The sequence below is a fragment of the Protopterus annectens genome, chromosome 6.part1 (genome assembly GCF_019279795.1).
Source record: "Protopterus annectens isolate FY-2018-M chromosome 6.part1, PAN1.0, whole genome shotgun sequence".
NCBI classification, from domain to species: domain Eukaryota; kingdom Metazoa; phylum Chordata; order Ceratodontiformes; family Protopteridae; genus Protopterus; species Protopterus annectens.
In genome coordinates, this window is record NC_056738.1 from 548,178,511 (window position 1) to 548,202,253 (window position 23,743).

The 23,743-nt window shown below is 42.3% G+C and overlaps 1 protein-coding gene across 1 annotated transcript in view; it reads right to left on the reverse strand.

The window, feature by feature from the left end:
* Nucleotides 1-23,743, reverse strand: part of RCE1 (Ras converting CAAX endopeptidase 1) — a 976,724-nt gene that overhangs the window by 672,462 nt on the left and 280,519 nt on the right. Inside the window, exon 4 of the mRNA XM_044075996.1 lies at nt 22,042-22,120. Coding sequence (XP_043931931.1) covers nt 22,042-22,120 — 79 coding nt within the window. The remainder of the gene's footprint in view (nt 1-22,041; nt 22,121-23,743) is intronic.

Sequence of the window (23,743 nt, forward strand, 5' to 3'; positions counted from 1 at the left end):
TATGTCGTCTATAGGGACTCTAGACCAGAACACTGCAGAGGTAGCTATGGATCTGGTCTGAATGATGCATTGTGAAATCCAGTTGGCTAAAGTAACTTTGGTAATAGGCTTACCTAAAGAAGACTTGGCAAAGGACACAGACAATTGATCAGATTTGCGGTTGGTTGCTGTCCTGTGCAAATAAAAACGCAGTTGTCTATGTACATCCAATTTGTGTAATGTGTATTCCCCTTTGTTCTGGAAATTGGGGAAAAACACTGGCAAATTAACAGACTGATTAATATTCGACTCAGAGGCTACCTTAGGGAGGAAGGAAGGATTAGTCCTGAGAGAAACTCTGTCCTTATGAAATATTAGGTATGGGGGTTTCATACAGAGGGCCCTGGCTGAAGTTATTGCAATCAGGAAGGCTGTTTTCCAAGATAAAAATTTCAACTGAGCAGAAGCAGCCGGTTCGAAAGGAGGGCCCGTCAAAGCCTGTAGGACCAATGTTAACTCCCATGGTGGGACCTCAGACTTAACTGGCGGTTTTAAAAGAAAGGCCCCTTTTAAAAAGGTATCCTGGTGGAAGCCAGTGATCCTACATCATCCCCAACGTGAAAATGAGAAATGGCTGCCAACTGTACTTTAACCGTAGATGCACTGGCTCCCTGATGAAAGATATGAGACATAAAATCAAGAATCGTCGGAACAGGGACAGTAAAAGGGTCTAAGCCCCTGTCTTTGGCCCAGATGGAAAAACGTTTCCATTTACTACTGTAGATTTTTCTGGTAGAAGGTTTGTGTGCTGCTAGCAGAATAGCTTTCACTGGTGATGAGATACCGGGAGTCCTTGCTATCAGCGGAACTGGATCAACCAAGCCGTGAGCTTGAGGTTGCCCAGGTTTGAGGGTTGTAATCCCGCAGCATGAGAAATTAGATCTGGAATGGGATCTAAGATCCAAGGAGGAACTACACTGTGAGACCACAGGTAAATGAACCAGATTTGGCGAGGCCAGAATGGGGCTATGAGGATTATCTTGCTCCCCAACCGATGGGCTCTCTGCAGGAACTTCGTCATGAGCTGAAGCGGGGGATAAGCATAAAGGAGACCGGAAGGCCAAGCATGAACCAGAGCGTCTCTGGGGCTCTCCCCTATGGGGGGAATTAGAGTGAAAAATTTGCTGCACTTTGTGTTTGACAGAGAAGCAAAAAGATTGCAGCAAGGTAGACCCCATTTGAGGAAGATTTGTTTTGCTACTAACGGGTTTAGAGACCACTCGTATGGTGTGAGGATCAAGCGACTTAGCTTGTCTGCTAGGATGTTGGTCCGGCCCGGAATGTGCGTTGCTACCAGAAAGCGGTTGGTGGAGATCGCCTATTCCCAAACTCTCATAGCCTCTCGGCAAAGGGGATTAGATGTGGTTCCTCCCAGTTTGTTGATGTACCAGACTACAGCCATGTTGTCTGTCTGAATTGCAATAGTTCCCGGAGGAAGGTGGTCTTGTAGGGCTTGCAATGCCAGAAGCACCACCCTCATCTCCAGAACACTGATTTGCAGAACGGTCTCTGAGGGGAGTCCACGTGCTTTGGACGGTTCTGCCCATAGCATGCCCCCCCCCACCCGAGGCGAGAAGAGTCTGTGGTCAATGTGGCTTGGGGCTGAGGCATGGCAAACTGTGTCCCCTCTCGCAGCTCCTGAGAGTGAAGCCACCAGAGAAGGGAGTCCTTGCAAACCCTGCTCAAGGGAATCGGGGTGTTCAAGGGGTGCAGTAAAAGTGACCATTGGACCTGAAGAGTCCACTGAAGAATTCTCATGCGCAGTCACGCAAGGATGACAGACCAATGGCTGCCGCCATGGAGTGCAAAGCTCTCAGGACTAATTCTGCAGGTGGAGCTGGGGATTGGAGAATTGCAAAAACATGAAGAGACAAACTGCGCAACCTGTCTGCTGTTAGAAAGGCCTTGGAGTGGCGTGTATCTATCTTGGCCCCTATAAATTCCAGAACCTGCACAGGGTGAAGGAACGATTTCTGAAGGTTTACAGTAATACCCAGATGCTGAATAAGAGCTAGGGTATAATTCCCTGGCAGAGCAGAGCTGATGCCTGGTGGAGGCGGTGAGGAGCCAGTCGTCCAGGTACGGAAAGACCCAAATGCCCTGAAGTCTCAGGTGGGCTGCGACCACTGCCATGACCTTGGTGAACACCCTGGGGGCTGAGGTGAGGCCGAACGGAAGAGCCCTGAACTGATAATGACTGGCTCCCAGCCAGAAGCGGAGGAACCTCCTGGATCATCTGTCCATTAGAATGTGGTAGTACGCATCCTTGAGGTCTATGGAGCACATCCAGTCATCCTCCCGTAGGAAGGGGAGAATAGATTGCAGAGTGATCATCCGGAATTTCTCTTTGGGAATGAACAGCTTTAGAGATGAGAGGTCTAGGATAGGCCTCAGGTCCCCCGTCTTTTTTGGCGCTAAAAAGAACCTGGAGTAATTTCCCAATCTGGACTGGCCTGGGGGTGACGTGCTGGATGGCTCTTTTTTCCAATAGCTTCGAAATTTCTGAAGCTGCCGCCTCCCTTTGATCGGGTGGGACATCGGGGAGGCATTTCGAAGGGGGGGGGTAGACTCAGAAAGGGAATGGAATAACCTCTGGATATAATTCGGAGCACCCACCAATCCATAGTAATGGACTCCCAAGTTTGGAGGTGCTCCGAAAGACGCCCCCCCCAACTGCCTCCAGAGAGGGACAGACGGGTAAGCCCCCAGGGTTGCTGCGCAGGCCTCTCCGAGAAAGGTTCTCGAGACCCGAAATTCCTCGGCCCCCCCTCTGTCTCTGGGGTGGCATCCACCTTGTCCTCCTCTGCCTCTGAAGGACGAGAGGTCCGAAGCGGGACAGGACTGCTGTGATTTCTGGAACCACATCTTCTTTTGTCCCCTCTGGTTCCTCGAGAAGGACTGTTGGGGATTAGAGAAGCAGATCCCGACAGCAGACAGCATCTTCCCGTCTTTCTCGCTTTGGACCAGCGTGTCGCGGACGGTCTTGCCAAAGAGTGTAGAACCGTCAAAGGGCGCATTCGCGAAGGACGCCTTGAAGGGTTCCGCAAAATCGCAAAGGCGGAGCCAGGCATGGTGCCGCACATGGACTCCGGGGGGGCTCCAACGTATTCCTTAATCAAGTCTCGCTGGAGTCTGATGACGTGTGCCATATAGTTCAGCGCCCTTACAGAGAAGTAGCTGAAGCAAACATCTGCTTTCCAATGCGGTCCAATGTCCGAGATTCCTTATCTGGAGGGTGGACCAAGGAACTCTCCTGCGCTAGTTCCTTTTTGGTGGTAGCTGCCACCACCATGGCATCCACTGGAGAACCTTTAGACCACGCCAGCCTATCCGAAGGGGGACTAATCATCTTGTCTGGCCTTCTGGGAATTGGCTCCACGGTGTCCGGATCCTTCCAAGCCCTGGCGGTAACTAAGTCCACCAGGGGGTCAGCCGGGGGGGGACACCCAAGAAGTAGATGGGCCTGCATCAAACGCCTACAGGAACACAGACTCGTCTGAGGAAGGTTTTTGGGCAGACCACCCTCCTCTGATTCGCAACATCTCCATGATGTCTATAAAGGAGACCTCCTCAGGGGGTGACCTTGGGGAACCTTCCCCTTCCTCCAAGTCCGTGTCCTCTGTGAGGGACTCAGGGGAGCCTTTTGCACTTCCGTTTCTGAGGAACCTCCTCGGTGGGGCTATCCGAGGAGGGCTCACCCACGGGGTCTTGTTCCTCTAAGGGAACCAACTGGAGCGCCGATGCAGGCTGTCCCTGTGGCCGGATGATGGAGGACAGGCCCAAATGCGCAGGGGTGACTGATGGATCCGCAGCCTGGACCAGGGATCTGAGCACCCTCTTCACTACATCAAACGCCGAGGGCGAACCTCTCTCCCCTGGCTCCGAGAGCAGCCCCCTCGGCTCTGATGCAGGTATCGGCGTCGGAGCCAAAGCGGTCGGACCCAAGAGGGAAGTGTGCTCAGACCTCACCGGCGCCGAAGACACAGTTCCCCCCACGGTTCCGACGCTCTGCTCTCGGCCCCGAGAGCTAGGATCTGACACGCTCGAGGGCATAGTCGGCGTCTAAGTAATCAAGACTATCGGTGCAGACGGTTCCCCTGGTCCAAAACGGCACAGATCCGAAGACTCCGAAACCCTAAACCAGGTCGGAGAAGAAGCGATCGGAGTAAAGAAAGGGTCCACCCCCCCAGAGGGGGGGGGGGGTTGGAGCACCCCCATCTGCATTTGAGCCTGCAGGAAACGATGCATCATCCGGTCCAAATCAGCATCGGTCAAGCTTCTTGTAGATCTGGAGGAGGTCGTAAAGGCGGACCTGGAGGGCCGCCTCGAGGACCTCAAGGGCGACCGGTACTCCTCTTCCGGCTCCGGGGAGAGGCAAGGAGATTGGAGCTGAAAATGAGGAGAAGCAGAGGCCTTCTTAGCGGGACTAGCTACCTTCACAGGCGGGGCTGAGGGATGAGACTCAGCCCGCCTTTTATGCTTGTGCCGGTCCTTATCTCTTCTTTTTTCTTTAGAAGAGGAAGAAGAGTCCCCCTCACCCTGAGAAGCAGAGGGAGTTTGAGTCCCCAATAAGAGAGGGGGATTATAAGGCACGGGAGCCACAGCCGCGACCGGTGCCTTGGAATGAGAGGAGGAAGAAGAATCCGGGGGCAACAATCCTGCCAGGATTAACTTGTTCCTCCTATCCCTAATAGCCCAAGGGTTGAAAGCTGCACAAACCTGGCAGCTGGTGGATAAATGGGCCACCCCCAGGCAAATAACACACTGAGTGTGGCCATCGGCTGGGGACAGCTTATGACCACACTCAGTGCATTTAGAAAAAATGGCTTTAGGCCCTTCAGCCATCACACACACACACACACACACACACACACACACACACACACACACACACACTAGGGGGAGGGATGAAACAAATTTGAAGTAAAAATACCACAAAAAAATTACACTAATTATATTAGTCGATAAAAGGGGCTAAACACTACACATACACACCAGAAAAAATTTAGAAAAAAAAGATTCTAAAGGTTTTTATAAACTAGAAATCTCTCACCCATGCCTAAGAGCTCGTCTCTAGAAGCTGCTACAAGCCGCGGCAAACTAGATCTGAGGATGGGGATGTGTAGCAGGGGATTATGGGTAGGGGGAGGAGCTAGGAGATCGGATCTTTTAGCTAGGTAAAGCTGCTGGCTCGGATCCGAGGACGGATCAGATACCCACAGGCTGCAGACCAAATGAAGTTAACTACTTCAGATCCAGGGATTCCAAGTAGAGATTGGGAGGCACATGGGGTGAAGGTGATTCAGCTGGGATACAATTCAAAAATAATTCCTGGGAAGGCAAGGAAGTCATAGAAGCACAGCAGGAGTTCTTATGCTCTGTCTGCTCAAGGGTGGGAAGCCAGAGATTCCAAGCAGAGACAGGGAGGCACCTGGGGTGAAGGTGATTCAGCTGGGATACATTTCAAAAATAATTCCTGGGAAGGCAAGGAAGTTACAGAAGCACTGAAGGAGTTCTTAAACTCTGTCCGTTCAAGGGTGGGAAGCCAGGGATTCCAAGCAGAGACTGGGAGGCACCTGGGGTGAAAGTGATTCAGCTGGGATACAGCTTAAGCTAAGCCAGCAGCCTACACAATACAGGACCGGATGGGATGTGAGGGTATTTAAAAAAATATATGATGATTTTATATGACGGAAGAAGTTATTAAAGCCATTAATGAGAACAGTATAGCTACATGTTTTGTCCCCCCAGGTACAACCAACCAGACACAATGGTTCCACCATCTTCACCCACTAGGTGCAATCATTCTTCCTGAAGGACTAGGCCCAAACAGTTTAACCCCCCCCCCCAACACCCTAAGATAAATCATGCCCTCAAACAAAGAAAGAGACCTTTGAGCCACTCATTCCCTGTCATATGATCTCACCAATACCTCTCTCATTCAGGGCAGATGCTAAGCCCATCTCTTCCTGTAGCAAGAGTCTGAACGCCAATTTGTTCCCTGGGTCATGAGTTCACCAGCCCCATCCCACCTGAGAGGTATGACATGAGTGACAGGGAGTCGGTCAAGCAAAACATTCCCCCACCTGCAAAGCCTTACCCTCGACAGCAGCTCGCTTAGAGTCCAGTATCTTTGCCAACCTGGTGATAAACATGTACTACAACATGAAGTCCAGGCACAAACAGTATATAGGCAAAATGTGCTCAGTAAAACCCACTGCTCTTTTAGGTATCACTCAAGTGGTGAGTCAGAAAAGCCATTTCTCTCCAGGATGGGCAAGACTGCATTAGTTGTTCACTCCCATTTTCTGAGCCTGATCCCTAGAGCACCCATGTTGTTAGATGAACACAGGTTTATCTGGGTTGGCTGCACTCAAGGCTTCTTCTGTCTGTTCCATGGCAACAACAAATACACTAGTTTTATTATATAATTTGTGGCATCAGTAATGATGGAGGTTCATTCTGACATGTATAATGCTAGTTTCAAATCCTTGTTTCCGGGTGCCACTGAGGATGATGTGACATGTGAAAATGGATGCTGATCACCAAAATCTTAGCATGGAAAAGAATGGGTCCCTTACATCATTCACACCCACAAACATTCCCTCTATAAACAATGTACATACTAATGCAGGTGCCAGCTTATGTCCTTATGCAGTACTGACTTAACAGGTTACTTTGGCATGTTTATGGCTGGACTCGTATCTCTGGTTTTAAGAGTTGCTTGCCTGCCTCCTAAGTGGAACTAGTAGATCACATCTGATTGCCAAAGAAAAAAAAAGGTCTGCATCCCTTCCTTCTATAAACAGTTTCCTGCCCAATTCCAAACCACTTCTTCCATTTATCCATTTAGAAGACTGTTATTCTGGAAAGCATATTTCTTGGATTTTCTTCTTAAGTTCCTTTTTTTTTTGTTTAAAGTAATAATTTTTTTTTTTACAGTTCTCTCCATTGTGAACTGGACCCCAGCAAAGTGTGTGGCATGTGTGGCAGTCTTTTTTGTGTTAACTACCTACAATAAACACACCTATTTATATATTTGAAGGATATTTCAATGAACAGAAAGGTATATATCTTGATGTTAGATGAATTCCTAGCTTATAACACAATAATAGTCTATCCAACAATAATTTTAGATGCTTAATGTTGTACTTGCATTCTTCATCTGTACTGAAAAATACTTCTTTGGTAGTATTACTTGGTACTCTTCCTGGATTGAGCTTGAAAATAGTCCGCTTGGTTAGTGTTCTACCTCCTTCAACAAATGGTAAATAAATAAAATACTTTTCGGTACTTGCGTATCATCTCAACCACGCTTTCTCACCAGGCCATTATTTGTGTTTTCGCAACCACGCTTTTTCACCAACATGTTAGCATTATTGAGAAAGTAGTCTGTTTTGCACTTGATTTAACTGTACCAAGTAGGATTGTCTGACATATACTGTCGATACCACAATATTTAATTAAATGAGATCGCTGCCCATTATTTGATTATGCAAAGAGGCGGCCCGTGCTATTGGACTGCCAGACTGCAGCCCCCCCCCCCAGCTGTAAAAAAAAGTAAAATAAAATAAAATACAAAGAAAAAATAAAAAAAAGACTGCAAGTAGCGGACCTTCGCGCATTCGCACTAGCAGCATTTTCGATATCCAGACTGCTGCAGAACCAGTCTGGAGCATGCGCAGACAGCAGTCCGGATTAAGAAACATTCAAGTGCAGAGATCCCAGAAGTCTATGCAGTTGTAACTGCATAGACCGTCACTGGAAGGGGATCGGACTGCAACATCGGCAGGCTGGGAGTCTCGTCGGGGAAGGACATCTCGCGGAGCTTTCTAGTGCTCCAACAAACAAAGCTATGGAAGGATTTAGTGCTGCAACGTGTGTGTGTGTGTGTGTGTGTGTGTGTGTGTGTGTGTGTGTGTGTGTGTGTGTGTGTGTGTGTGTGTGTGTGTGCGTATAATGCCCCAGGTGCTACATGGTGGTGGGTAGAGAATAAGGCTTGAACCTTGTACCTTGGGCCCATGTGGCAAGAGCCTGAATTCCCTACCCACCACCATTTGTAAAAATGTTGCAGATTTTTCGCTGATACTTGTTCTGTTCCTCATAAAATCTGTGGTTTCTGTATTTTTGTGTCCTTGCAAAGCCAGTAGTGCAGTGGTAGCATTGTTGCCTGATAGCTACATGTTCTCTGGTTTGATTCTTGGCTGGGGTGCCTTACCTTTTGTGTGGAGTCTGTATGCCCTCCCTGTTTTTGTTTCCTCTAGTGTCCTCCCATCTTACAAAGACATGTGTCTGTCTGGAGTGTTTCTCCCTGGGCCACTGCTACAAATGAGCTTTTGTTCCAAGTCAGACTTTCCTGGTTAACAAATGTTAAAAATGACACGCATTTGAATATCAGACTTCATATTCTTCAGAAAATGCATGGTAACACAAAAGCTTTTATTCTAGCAATTGTCTAAGTATATAAGATGAATATTTGAAATGTCTCCCTATTTTTGGGACTGTATTCCCCCATTACTGGCTTCATTGTTTGCTAGCAGCAACCTCTTCATTAGTTACAGATCTCTTTAATGTGGAATTATTTAGATGACTTTTACTTCTTCAGAGATTGTGCACATGTACTGATACTGGTGGACTGTAGAAGTTAGAGTAGACTTTTATGATGGAAATATTCTGAGTTGTGCAGTTTTGTCATTACGGGTACATGCATTTTGTTTAATTGTTTACTGGAAAATGTTCAAAACAATAAATTTAAAACACACTAAAACTGTACTGTATTGTACAAGGAATATAATGTAATATAATCAGGAAGGTGTATGAAAGAGCATGTGTATGTTTCGTGTGCAAGGGGCCTGTGATTTGAAAACAGCTCAAACCCAAAGTTAATCTGCCAATGGCAAAAAGTATTTTCTTTGAATGTGGCTTTCAATGCTGTTTCAGTGATTGTGAGTTTTCAAGGGCAGAGAAGTTTTAATGCTAAGTCTGTTCTCACTGTGAAACTGCATTGCTTTGTTTAGAAGATATGATATCTATTAGTGTTTGCGCTGTAAAATTCAAAATAAAACTTTTAAATGTAGTCTAAATCATCTCAGAAGTAAAGCAGTATGCACATTAGTGTTTATGGTAAATGGGGTGAAATAGCCAAGTAATGGTTCATTGGAATGGCTGTAGGGGGGAAGCTCCATTTGATCATGATTTTGTGAGGGGGGAAGGGCAGCAAACTCAAAGACAGCCCCGGCTGAACTATACCTCTCAACTGTCCAGATTTTTGCAGAATGAATAGATTTTTGCTACTTATTTTTCGTTTGTTCCTCTTAAAATTTGTGGTTTTCTGTCAAATCATTGAAGTCACTAAATAGACAGACCTTGAGTTTCAGACTTCATAACCTTCAGAAAAATGCATGCTAAAGCAAGACCTGTTATTCGATCAACTGTCTCAGTTTATACAAGAGCAATTTTTAGTAATGTTTATATGTTCCCCCCATATATTTGGCCTTGTCCAGATTTCCTGCATTAACAGGTTGAGAGGTACATGCAAATAAATTGCTTTATAGTATTAGGCATATCCAAACCTCTCAACTGTCCCCAATTTTGGCTCAAAATGTTCCCCTAATAAACCCTCCGTAAAATGGCAATTTTGGAAGAAAACATGGAGGGTTTACAATTCATAAATAATTGTAATAATCAGTTATAGATCACTTTTATTTCAGAAATGCATGTAGATTCTTTTATTTTGTCAGCTGCTCAAGTTAGCAGTACTAATATTAAACAAGGTGTCCCTTCTTTGACAGGTTCCAAGCTGTATTGTGTGGCTATTTTATATTTTTGAATCACAGTTTTGGTCCATTTTTCATAAAATGGTGGTTTTTTTGGCAAATTAGTGGCCAATCATTAAAGACTGAAGTTAGAAAATAATGACAGACATTTCAGTTTCAGATTTCATACCCTTCAGAAAATTCATACTAATGCAAGACCTACTATTCTATTATCTTTCTAAGCTTATAAGAGCAATATTTAAAAATTGTCCTTATTTTTGGGCCTTTGTCCCACTTCTATGTATGGCTTTGTCCAGATTTCTTGCTCTGAGGTTGAGAGGTATGACAAATGTGTCAGGACCATCGCAGTCAGCCAGAGACATTTCAAATTGTGACATACTTGTTGCACCCCACTCCCCCATGTAGTGACTCTGGATGTGTCCAAGCAAGGCAAGGAGCAGTTATGCAGTGTAAATGTGCAGACTATCCCTCCATCCAAGGTAGACACAAGTACTACAATGGCTTTTCATCTGTGCTTGATTTTGCAGAATGTTCTGGTTTCTGTCACATTTTTATACTGTTGATTTATGCTTATTATTATTCAGAAAGTGCCCATCGCTCTGTGTTTAGGTAGCAGTGCTTTACTGACCATCTGGTAAGCTTGTCTGAGATTGTAAGATGCAAGTAAGTTTTAATAAGCATACTGTTAAAGAACTGCCAACATTGAAAGCCTTTCTGTTGTTGTCATACACAGAATACTTACATAACTAGATAACATATAAGCCTTGGGTATTGAAATGCATATGACATTATTTGTAATAAAGGACAGGATTACATTATTTTAAGAGCTCATTACAGGCTTTACCTGTAAACTAAACAGAATGCCAATCTATCATGTGTGGTCCATAACCTGTGCAGTAATCCTTTAAGCAATGTATGTTGAGCTTGTTTCCTGTTTGCTTTTCATTTTTTACTTTGATCATATTTTCCCCATGAAACAAGTAGACAGTTGTTGTCAGGCAGCAGGTCTTTTTTGGATAAGAAACATTTTTACAAGTGGGGGTATCACAGAGATTGCTACTTTCAGCATGTTACTTGGCACTTTAATAAAGCTGAATATAAATTACAATTAGAACTGTAGTACAAGGAGAAGTGGTTTGAGTTGAGTGCTGCTTGTTTTTCTTGTACTTGATTTTAACTAGCATTCCAGCAATGTATTTAAAAAGTAATTTATTTTTGCCTCACAACCTTTTTGTTTCCATCTAGATATTAAGCTGTCATGCAGCCAATGGATTGAAATATGTTTTTTCTTCTACACTTCATTTTGTCTTGATTGGACTCTCATAATGATGGTTTGGCACCCAGGGCAGAGTATTTAATTAAAATTACAGTTTTTGTGGTTTTGAGCATAGCTCCTCCCCTATCTAGTTGGCCACACCCATTGACCCCACCCATTCAGCTGTCTCCTGCAGCCCCTCCTTTGATTTGAAGTCACCAGCCGCCACTGTGCAAATGCAGTTGTTATAAAATATGTGCAAAAATAACGAGGGGATAAAGGTTGAAAAATTTTTGTAACTATTGCTCTTATAAACTTAGACAATTGTTAGAATAATAGGTTTTGCATTACCTTGCATTTGGTGAAGGTTACGAAGCCTGAAACTCAAATGTCCGTCATAATTTACTGACTTCTATCTCCAGGGATTCACCAGAAAATCACACATTTCATGAGGAACGGACCAAAAATATGAACTGAAAATCTGAACAGTTGAGACCTATGCTGAGTTTCCTAGCAAAACCCCTTTAGTCACCTCTGTCCAATAACAGTGTTCCACTCTGACCCTGAAGCAGTTATTCTTTTGAGCTGAAAAATTTGCAAATGCACACAAATCAGTTGCAAAGTGACATGAACCTTTTAACACTGGAAAGTTAATCACACAAAACAGATTTAGTTTAGAAAACTTAAGACTTTTCTGTGATGTCGTGGGCAGACAGATAAGAACAAAAGATTACACACACCAAAACAGTGGAAGATTTTTATCATCATCATACAGACAATATCTTCACTATCCTGCAACCAGCACTCATTGTGGTTGGGAGAATACGTGGTTGCGATAATATGAAAGTACCAACTTTTCTTAAAATTATCAAAGACTTGCAATAAAAGAGGGACAACAGTACAATTTTAAAAAAATGTGGCATAAACCACTATACAGCATTTCCAATTTCTCAGGCATGACTAAGACAGCAATACTAATCAAAAGCAGTGAACAGTGAAGAAAGCAAGAAATAAAAGGTAGCCTTGTACTACAGCCACATAAGCATACTAGCTCAGCATAAGGTTAACCCTACTTCCTCCTATGGAGGACGGATGTTATCTGAAAACTTCCAGCTGGGAAACAGGGAATCAAATGTATGCAGATTAACTGTTAAGATGACCACCTCAGATGAAGATCAACAATTTAGAAGGTGATCAAAATTAAGTGCAACTCGGAGAAAGATTCACACATTTGACTTCTAATTCAATAAATGGGTTTTGCTGATGGTTGAAATGTTGACAATTTCAGTGCTAAATATTGTTACAGTACTGCATGCCTGAAAATTCAAGATGAAGTTTAATAACTATATAAAGAAGAGCATCAGACAGGCAGCATTATCCCTTTTCTGCTGTCAGCTGTTTCTAGGAGCATTTGGGAACTGCATAACTGTGCCCTCTTCTGTGGTGAATTACACCAAAGGTGTATGAAATGTATGCAACATTATGCACCATCATTAACACCTCAATTCCACTAAAAAAATAAAGGCTACTGAATTTATTTTCTGTGTGATAGAAAAGACATGCTGCATACAGTCCATTTAAAAATCAAAACAGAGGAGAAAAGCTGGAATTCATTTAGTAAGCAGAATAAACTAACAAAAAAATAGCATAATATTCACTAAGAAATATATAGTAATCGAAAACAAAAGAAACAAACTGCTACCAAGCTAGCACTGCTCCTTCTTCCAAAACAGCAGAACTAAGTGCCTCAAATAGACACAGCCAAAGTAGTGGAACTCGTAAGAAACGAACACAGCCAAAATGATCAAACACTGAAGCAGGTCATATAAAATTCCAAAGGGGTAGACAAGCAAGACGCCAATAAACGAATAACTTCAATTTTATTAAGCACCACGATTCTGCTTTTCGTCGGCGCCCTGCACCAACTTCTTCAAATTTTGAAAAAAACATCTTGCGCTTAAGCGCTACCACATTTAAAGCCATTGCAAGTAAAAATCTGTTAAAACACACCCACAATTACCTTAAAGGAAAAGGAACAAAAACACTTCATTCAAATAAAAATAATCCTGCCCCATAAATTCACAATTAAAAAATGGCTTATATATGAAATGGAACTAGTGCTCTTACATAAATTACACTTAAACAATACAATGGAAAAAATAATAATATATGTAAACTAACTTGCTTTAAACTAAATGCACAAGTTAAAACTAGGCGTATTCAATATACAAAAATACCATAAAGTATTTAAAATGCTTGTAAAAGGACATTCATTCTCTCACCATACATGGTGCAGAATGCATTTAAAAAATACATGTATACACAATACCAGTATCAAAATAACCCAGCCGGTTAAACGCCCGTAATGTACTCAATACTAAACCCCACATGCATCATCTTTCCAAACTCCTCAACTTGAGGACACAACTAATGGATAACATACTGTTAAGGCTGGGGTGGTGGTAAGCTTCTAGTCTCAACTGCCACATAAGCTCCTTCATTTCCAATTTCAGAGATTCAGTCCCCCCCAATTGACATGGCTCAAATGGTCAATGATCATAAAAGTAAACCCATGTCCAGGGTTGTCATAGACATGATTTGCAAGGGCATTATCCAGTTTAGCCTTCTTCATGGTGTACAAGTGTTCATACATGCGTTCATTCAGTCTCCTGTCTGCCTTGCCTACATAAAAAGCTGGACATGACGAACAAGAAGCAAGAAACACCACATGTGTACAGGCACAATTATCTCTCATTTTAATGAGGTACTTGATGTCCCTAATCATGAAAAATGTGCCCGATTTCACATGTCTACAATGTTTGCACATATTACACTTGTACATGCCAGATCTTGGAGTAATGTTGCCGCCTTTCCTTTCTAACATATTCTTAATATTCAGACCCCTCCTGAATGTAATCTTCAGGGCCGACCCTAAATTAGCGGGTCCTGTTAGTTCAACTGGCAACAGACTCCAATTTTTCTGAATAATGGACACTATAGCTCTAGCATCCAAACTGAAGGCAGTGATAAAACTGCAATGGTATACACCTCTGAGTGGACCATCACCCTTGGAGTAACTATTCTCCAAAACAGTGTGACCCAGGATGGGTTGAAAGTAACCCTTTTCTCTTTTAGATCTAACTTCTAGGCACAAGTCCACTACCAGATCCTCAGGGTAACCCCTGCATAAAAACAGATTCGAAATGAACCGGCACTCTTCCTGAAACTCGCCATCCCTCAAGACCATTCTAGCTGCCCTCACAAACTAGCCTTTAACTATTGATCTCTTCTTGTAGGCTGGATGTTCACTATCGAAATGCAAGTAAGAATTGGAAAAAGTGGGCTTACGATGAATTCTGCCTAAAAACTGGTTCTGGTTACTGTCTTTGAATAGTTCCACATCCAAGTATGCTATCCTGTCTGTGGCAAAAGTAGAGGTAAATTTTAAGAAATCTGTGGAATTGTTAAACATCTCCACCAGATCGTTGGCCACCACAGAATCGTCCTTTAGTATGATACAAATATCATCCAAAAAACGAGTATATAAGGGGACTCTTTCTAGGATAATCGTGTTGGTAAACACGAATTCCTTCTCCCAATGGGCCATGACCAAGTTGGCCACTACCTACGGTGAGCCCATAGGAACTCCAACCAACTGATGGAACCATCTGTTATTAAAGAAGAAGTAATTACATGTTAAGATAATATCCAATAGGTCTTTAACCATTGCGGTCTCGCTAGCTGGTGCCTGTTTAGCAGTAATTTCCAACTCAATCCACTCTATTGCTACGTCATGTGGAATGGATGAATACAGGTCAACAACATCGACCGTCAGAAAATGATAATCAGGACTGTACGGAGTATCTTTCAGCTTCCCCAAAAAGGACCAAGAATCTTTAGAAATATATGTTTCACTAGCCACATATTTCTTTAGAATGTGGTCTACAACTTTGGCTGTTGCGTATGTTACACTCCCTCTAGCACTGACCAACTGCATAGGAGAGTCTCGAATGTTTTTGTGGATTTTCGGGTTCCCAAACAAAACAGGTACTCGAGGGGATGCACAATAAATAAAATTGAAAATATCCTGATTAATGAACATGTCTTCATAATAGGACCGAACCCTTGCCAAATTACCATTCAACTCATTCTTGGACACCTCATGTTAAATTCCAGTAGTCAAAATTGCTAGCATTCTGTTGTTATAATCCTCGATGTCCATAGCAACCAAACCGCCACCCTTGTCTGGCTACATAAGTCTGACCAGAGAGGAACACATTTCATTAAAATGCACCCTTTCTTCTTTGGTAATGTTAAAGTGCATCACAGGCCTAGACCGTAGCAAATGTAGAAAATCCAAGTTGCACATTTGCTCAAATGCCCCCAACATAGGGTGAAGGGGTGGATTACATGTGCTAGGTTCATGAAAAGGGTTCTTTTGATAATCTTGGTCCCCCATTAACAAAAATAAATTTAATTTCCTGGCTAACAGTTTAAGATCCAAAATGGATCTAGCCGCACAGGCTCTCCTAGATGAAACATAGGAAATTCCTTTGGCAAGGAAATCAACCAATATCTGGGTGAACTTAAAGTGCGAAAAATTGTAAATATGGAAGTCCCTCCCCGAGTTGGGAATGACTTCAAAAGTGTCCAGCTCAGAACCTGGTCCTGTATCTGAATCTGGTCTTCCGGATCGAAGCCTGTTGGGGAGAAGAGGCTGAATCCCGAAAATTTGCCCCATCCAAACCGGAAATAGGGCTCCCTGGATTGCCAATCGGGGTTGGTGACTCACATCTCCCCTCGGGGTTAGCATGTTCAACCCTCCTGCCACCCGTCCCTTCTTCCGGTACTTGGCTACTTGACAAAGTTCCAGAATTGATGGAATAATTGGGGCCATTCGGGTAGCCAAGGGCTCTGCCTTCTCGTCCTTTAAAGATGCCTTGCGATTTGGGTGGTTTAGGGTAGGCAACCCCATCCTTATATGCCTTGATGTCTCGGTGTAATTTTTTAATCTTAGTTGAGGTAATTTTGGATATATATTCATCTTTGCTGGTGTATATCCTCTCATAATCAAATTTATATCTAAGAAAATTATCAGACTTGGTGGCAATCAGGTGGCAAGAGGGTTGAACATGCTAACCCCGAGGGGAGATGCGAGTCACCAACCCCGACTGGCAATCCGGGGAGCCCTATTTGAAGTTTGGATGGGGCAAATTTTCGGGATTCAGCCTCTTCTCCCAAACAGGCTTCGAACTGGAAGACCAGATTCAGATACAGGACCAGGAGGAATCAAATGTGAGTGGAGAAGGGCGTCCCAGTTCCAAGCTGGACACTTTTGAAGTCATTCCCAACTAAGGGAAGGAGTGACTTCCATATTTACAATTTTTTGCACTTTAAATTCACCCAGATATTGGTTGATTTCCTGGCCAAAGGAATTTCCTATTTTCCATCTAGGAGAGCCTGTGCAGCTAGATCCATTTTGGATCTTAAACTGTTAAGTCAGGAAATTAAATTTATTTTTGTTAATGGGGGACCAAGATTATCAAAAGAACCCTTTTCATGAACCTAGCACATATAATCCACCCCTTCACCCTATGTTGGGGGCATTTGAGCAAATGTGCGACTTGGATTTTCGACATTTGCTACAGTCTGGGCCTGTGATGTACTTTAACATTACCAAAGAAGAAAGGGTGCATTTTAATGAATTGTGTTCCTCTCCGGTCAGACTTATGCAGCCAGACAAGGGTGGCGGTTTGGTTGCTATGGACATCGACGATTATAACAGAATGCTAGCAATTTTGACTTCTGGAATTTACCAGGAGGTGTCCAAGAATGAGTTGAATGGTAATTTGGCAAGGGTACGGTCCTATTATGAAGATATGTTCATTAATGGGTCCACTGATCAGAATATTTTCAATTTTATTTATTGTGCGTCACCTCGAGTACCTGTTTTGTTTGGGAACCCGAAAATCCACAAAAAACATTCGAGACCCTCCTATGCATCAGCTGCTCAGTGCTAGAGGGAGTGTAACATACACAGCAGCCAAAGTTGTAGACCACATTCTAAAGAAATATGTGGCTAGTAAAACATATATTTCTAAAGATTCTTGGTCCTTTTTGGGGAAGGTGAAAGATACTCCGTACAGTCCTGATTATCATTTTCTGACTGTCGATGTTGTTGACCTGTATTCATCCATTCCACATGACGTAGCAGTAGAGTGGATTGAGTTGGAAATGACTGCTAAACAAGCACCGGCTAGCGAGACCGCAATGGTTAAAGACCTATTGGATATTATCTTAACATGTAATTACTTCTCCTTTAATAACAGATGGTTCCATCAGTTGGTTGGAGTTCCTATGGGCTCACCGTGTGGGGCGAGTGTGGCCAACTTGGTCATGGCCCATTGGGAGAAGGAATTTGTGTTTACCAACACGATTATCCTAGAAAGAGTCCCATTATATACTCGTTTTTTGGATGATATTTGTATCATACTAAAGGGCAATTCTGTGGTGGCGAACGATCTGGTGGAGATGTTTAACAATTCCACAGATTTCTTAAAATTTACCTCTACTTTTGCCACAGACAGGATAGAATACTTGGATGTGGAACTATTCAAGGACAGTAACCAGATCCAGTTTTTAGGCAGAATTCATCGCAAGCCCACTTTTTCCACTTCTTACTTGCATTTCGATAGTGAACATCCGGCCTTCCAGAAGAGATCAATAGTTAAAGGCCAATTTGTGAGGGCGGCTAGAATGGTCTCGAGGGATGGCGACTTTCAGGAAGAGTGCTGGTACATTTCAAATCTGTTTTTATGCAGGGGTTACCCTGAGGATCTGGTAGTGGACTTGTGCCTAGAAGTTAGATCTAAAAGAGAAAAGGGTTACTTTCAACCCATCCCGGGTCACTCTGTTTTGGAGAATAGTTACTCCAAGGGTGATGGTCAACTCAGAGGTGTATACCACTGCAGTTTTATCACTACCTTCAGTTTGGATGCTAGAGCTATAGTGTCCATTATTCAGAAAAATTGGGGTCTGTTGCCAGTTGAACTAACAGGACCCGCTAATTTAGGATCGGTCCCGAAGATTACATTCAGGAGGAGTCTGAATATTAAGAATATGTTAGAAAGGAAACGTGGCAACATTACTCCAAGATCCGGCATGCACAGGTGTAATATGTGCAAACATTGTAGACATGTGAAATCGGGCACATTTTTCATGATTAGGGACATCAAGTACCTCATTAAAGGGAGATATAATTGTGCCTGTACACATGTGGTGCATCTTGCTTCTTGTTCGTCATGTCCAGCTTTTTATGTAGGCAAGGCGGACAGGAGACTGAATGAATGCATGTATGAACACTTGTACGCCATGAAGAAGTTCAAACTGGATAATGCCCTTGCAAATCATGTCTATGACAACCCTGGACATGGTTTACTTTTATGATCATTGACCATTTGAGCCATGTCAGTTGGGGGGGGGGGGGGGGCTGAATCTCTGAAATTGGAAATGAAGGAGTTTATGTGGCAGTTGAGACTAGAAGCGTACCACCACCCCGGCCTTAACAGTATGTTATCCATTAGTTGTGTCCTCAAGTTGAGGAGCTTGGAAAGATGATGCATGTGGGGTTTAGTATTGAGTATGTTACGGGCGTTTGACCGGCTGGGTTATTTTGATACTGGTATTGTGTATACATGTATTTTTTAAATGCATTCTGCACCATGTATGGTGAGAGAATGAATGTCCTTTTACAAGCATTTTAAATACTTTATGGTATTTTTGTATATTGAATATGCCTAGTTTTAACATGTACATTTAGTTTAAAGCAAGTTAGTTTACATATATTATTATTTTTTCCATTGTATTAAGTGTAATTTATGTAAGAGTTAGCTCCATTTCATATACAAGCCATTTTTTAAATTGTGAATTCATGGGGCAGGATTATTTTTATTTGAATGAAGTTTTTTTGTTCCTTTTCCTTTAAGGTAATTGGGGGGGGGTTAACAGATTTTTACTTGCAATGGCTTTAAATGTGGTAGCGCTTAAGCGCGAGATGTTTTTTCAAAATCTGAAGTTGGTGCAGGGTGCCGACGAAAAGCAGAATCGTGGTGCTTAATAAAATTGAAGTTATTCGTTTATTGGCGTCTTGCTTGTCTACCCCTTTGGAATTTTATACGACCTGCTTCAGTGTTTGATCATTTTGGCTGTGTTCGTTTCTTACGAGTTCCACTACTTTGGCTGTGTCTATTTGAGGCGCTTAGTTCTGTTGTTTTGGAAGAAGGAGCTGTGCTAGCTTGGTAGCAGAAATATATACTAAAACATAAAATGTGCATGAATACCAAAAGCAAAAATTAAAACTTGCATTATTACGATAACTAACCATCTGTGTTGCCCATTTTCATTCTTCCTCAACATATGGCTTCGGGTCTGATCCTCTAATCCGACTCAGCTGCTTATTTCAGACTTAAGATCCAGCTCTCGAGCTCCTCCCTGTACCCATAATACTCTGCTGCATCCCCAAAGTCTCAGATCGAGTTTACTGCCCAATCCCCATAGTACAGAGACAGGAGATGAAGAAAGAGACAGGACTCAAACCTGGAATTATAGGTTCCAGTGCAATCCAATAGGTCTCTCCAGGAGCTTTGGATGGGGGATGGATGGGAGGGAAGTTGAGGAAGAATGAAAATGGACAACAAAAGATGCCTAGCTATGGTAAGAACTTAACTTTTAGATCGGATGTCCTTTTCATTTTTCAATGTATGGGACATAGTCCCCAACTACACTGCTCTTGGGTGGCCCTCATGGAAGGATATTCCAGAGCACAGCTGAACTGAAGGAGGCTTTATTTCTAGAAATAATATCCAATTTGTAATGAGAAGCAAAACTATGAGCACTGGACCACATAGGTGCAGCATACATGTTATCAATAGATGTTCTGGAAAAAAAAGCAGATGTGGCCATGGATCTGGTTGAATGAGCCATGGGAGGCTTGGGTAATGTCATTGCTTTTTGAGAGTAAATTCAGGAAATTTAATCAGTTATCCATTTAGCTACAGTGACTTTGGACACTGGATAACCAAGTCTTTTTCTTGAAAAGGAACAAAACATTGGCTTGATTTTCTGAATTGTTTTGTCCCATGAAGATAAAAATGTAACTAACTGTGCACATCCAGGAGGTGTAGCATGTATTCTCCTTTGCTGGGAAAATTTGGAAAGACTGGTAAATGAATGGATTGGTTAATGTTATTCTTAGAAGCCATTTAAGGTAAAAAGGAAGGGTAAGCCGACAAGGAGATACTGTCCTTATGAAAACTAATGTACTGAGATTTGGAAGAGACAGCCTGGAGTTCAGATACTCTCTTTGCAGAAGTGATGTCTACGAAGAAAACTATTTTTGATGATAGAAACAACAGATCAGATTATGATGAAGGCTCAAAGGGTTTCTGTGTTAGGCCTTGTAGCACAAAAACATATAGCCAGCAGTAGGGATACACTTAAAGGAACGTACTGAAGTTCTATTAGCATACAACAATTATTAACTGCTTTCGACAACAGACAATCAGAATGAATCTCAATACTCCACTTAATTTATATACAAATTCAACCAATCAGATAATTAAATAACTAGCACATCATTCATTAAAATCTATTAAAACATAGTCTTATTTATTTCTTACATAAACACCATTGAATAATTTTTGTAACTTTTAAATTGTAGCACAAAGTCCCAAGATAGAGAGGGATATTTAACTGAAGGCCTTAAAAGAAAAAATTCCTTTCATGAAAGCTTTGCATAGTTTAGAAGAAACCAGTGAAACATGTCTGTTGCCTGTATGAAAACTGGAAATAGCTGCCAGTTGGAGTTTAACTGTAGAAAAAATAGATCCTTCCTCAAACAGCATTGTCAAGAATTATAGAATCATAGAAACTGGGGCAGAAAAGGGAATAATGTCTTTATTCAAAGCCCAAAGAGAATCTTTTCCGTTTGCTTTTGTATACCTTTCTGGCACTCTTTTTGCAAAGCCAAAATAATACTGCATACAGGGGAAGAAAGCCTGGGCTGTCTATTACTGGAAGTGGAGAAACCATTCAGTTAGTCTTATGGCTTGTATGCTGGGAAGTTGGATCCCTGATGGGTATGACAGGAGATGCAAAGTAGGCTCCAGTATCCATGGAGGATAGCGAAGATGAAACCGTAGGAAGAGGAACCATAATTGCCAAGGCCAGAAAGTGACAATAAGGATCACTGAGCTCTTCAATCTGCTTGCTTTCTGTAAGATGATAATTAAAGTTTTGGAATGGCCCAGCCAGAGCCCGGACCTAAATCCAACAGATAATCTATGGGGTGACCTGAATAGGACTGTGCACAAGAGATGCCCTCGCAATCTGACAGACTTGGAGCACATTTGCAAGGAAGAGTGGGAAAATATTGCCTAGTCAAGATGTGCCATGCTGATAGACTCCTTCCCAAGAAGACTGAATTTTGTAATTAAATCAAAAGGTGCTTCAACAAAGTAGTAGTTTAAGAGTGTGCACACTTATGCAACCAGCTTATTGTACATTTTTTATTTTTTATATTTTTCCCCTAACAGATTTATTTTTCAATTGAATTGTACAGATTATAGGTCACATTAAAGCTGGCATTTTAACAGGGGTGTGTACACTTTTCTACTGTACATTTTTTTTAGTAGGCCAAAAAAGTAAAAAGTACTACTAGCAATTAGCTGGCACAGAAGTGCACGTTTTTCTTACTACAAAAGGATGAAAATCATTGGCTTTTGCTTGTTCATTTGATTACTTTTCAGTATTATAAAAATCACTGAAATAGTAATGAGGACATACATTTCACATTACTGCAAAAGCTCCATGCATGGCACCAAAGCCAATGATTTTCATAGCAATTACTATGGCTTAAAAACAGATCCCAGGTGAATCTGAAATAAAAGTAAAACATTCAATCACAAGACTCACCCAAAATTACTTTCAGTCCATCAGAAAAGTCCCAAGGACAGTCGAGCACCAGCTGAACGAGGGGCCCAAGGAAAAGGACCTGCAGGAAAAACAATGCTACAGTGTAAACAAAAGCAGTACTCTGCATGCTACACCATGCTTCTCTATGCTCTTCCTCCAACCACTGAAACACCCTTCATTTCCATACACATACACCATTTAAAAACTACAGAAGAAGAAAAGAATAAACAGCCCATACAAAATTAGGGAAGGGACAGTGTAAGCATGTAAGAATTCTGTAATATACATAAAATAACAGTGGACCTTTTATAAATGTATAATCACTAACGGTAGATCAAAAAACATTTTCAGTTCTCATCTCACCTAATTGTCCTTGTTAGGGCCTGCTCAAACAGAACAGCAGTTTTTTACTTACCCTATACTTACCAATAAAAGTTCACAGGGGTACTGGCTAACACAGGTATACACACAACTTATTCTTATCTGCCAAAAAGTGGCAGGCTCTATTTCTTTCAGAAGAACAGAAAAATATCCCTTCTTAATAAGGTCAAGAAAGTAAGCAAGTTTGCAAGTAAGATGATCATTTTGACTTGGGATAAAGCACATACTTCTGCCACATATTTAACTAAGGAGTATACAAAACATAAAAAGAAAAATAAACAGCAATGTAATGAAAAAAAAAAAAAACAGTGACGAAGCTCTGAACTTTAGCTAGGTCATTAAAGCGGTCTAATTACTTGACTATGGAACTTTCATAAAATGCTAATACTAGTTAAGCTATACAATATACATTTATCTTGAGGAAAAGTATTGCAAACTACGTGTGTGTGTGTGTGTGTGTGTGTGTGTGTGTGTGTGTGTGTGTGTGTGTGTGTGTGTGTGTGTGTGTGTGCACTCGTGCGTGTGGGTGTTGTACACATTTGAAAGACTATGGGCAGGATTCACGAAGCCTCCGTGTAAGAGTTACAAGGCTTACACGGAGGCTGCAGTTAAACGGTGTGACGTCAGCATGCCACGCATAATGCATGAGGGCATGCTGAATCACATCTAAGGCTAACACGGTCCGTGTAAGACAGTAGGGGGCGTGTCCGTAGGGCGAGCCCTGCAAACGGATACGCCCCCAGAAGAGTAAAAGTCCCGAAAGTAAACCCCCACGACAGAGTCCGTGTAAATGTAAATAAACACAACACAACACATGCCCCCACAGACTATTAACATAAAATGTAAAAATGAACATGTTATATTTTTTTTATAAGTTTTAAAAATGTTTGCCCGTGAGTGCGCTCGTTTGCGCGGGTGTGCCCATTGCTTAGCCACAGTTAGCAGTCAGTGTAAAAGCATACAAGAACTAAATATGCAAAGTAAGCCAAGAAGCAATAGCGTAGCGGTAGAGACGTTGGCTGAAGAGGAGGCAGTCATGGTTCGAGCCCCCACAACATCAATTTTTATTTTTAGTGAAATAAGCACGAAACAATTCCCTGACATATGTACATGTATAAAATTATTTTTATGTAAAATGTAATGAAATGGGCCATGTATTATGAAGAAATGTGTGAAAAAAATAAAGTGTCAGAAATGCCCATAGCTGAGCTACACTCTAACAATCTGCCCGTAGGTGAGCAGTGTTTTAACAGGTGTAAAATGAGTGCCCATGGGTTGAGCAGAGTTCCAACATGCTGAAACTGTGTGCCCGTAGTTGAGC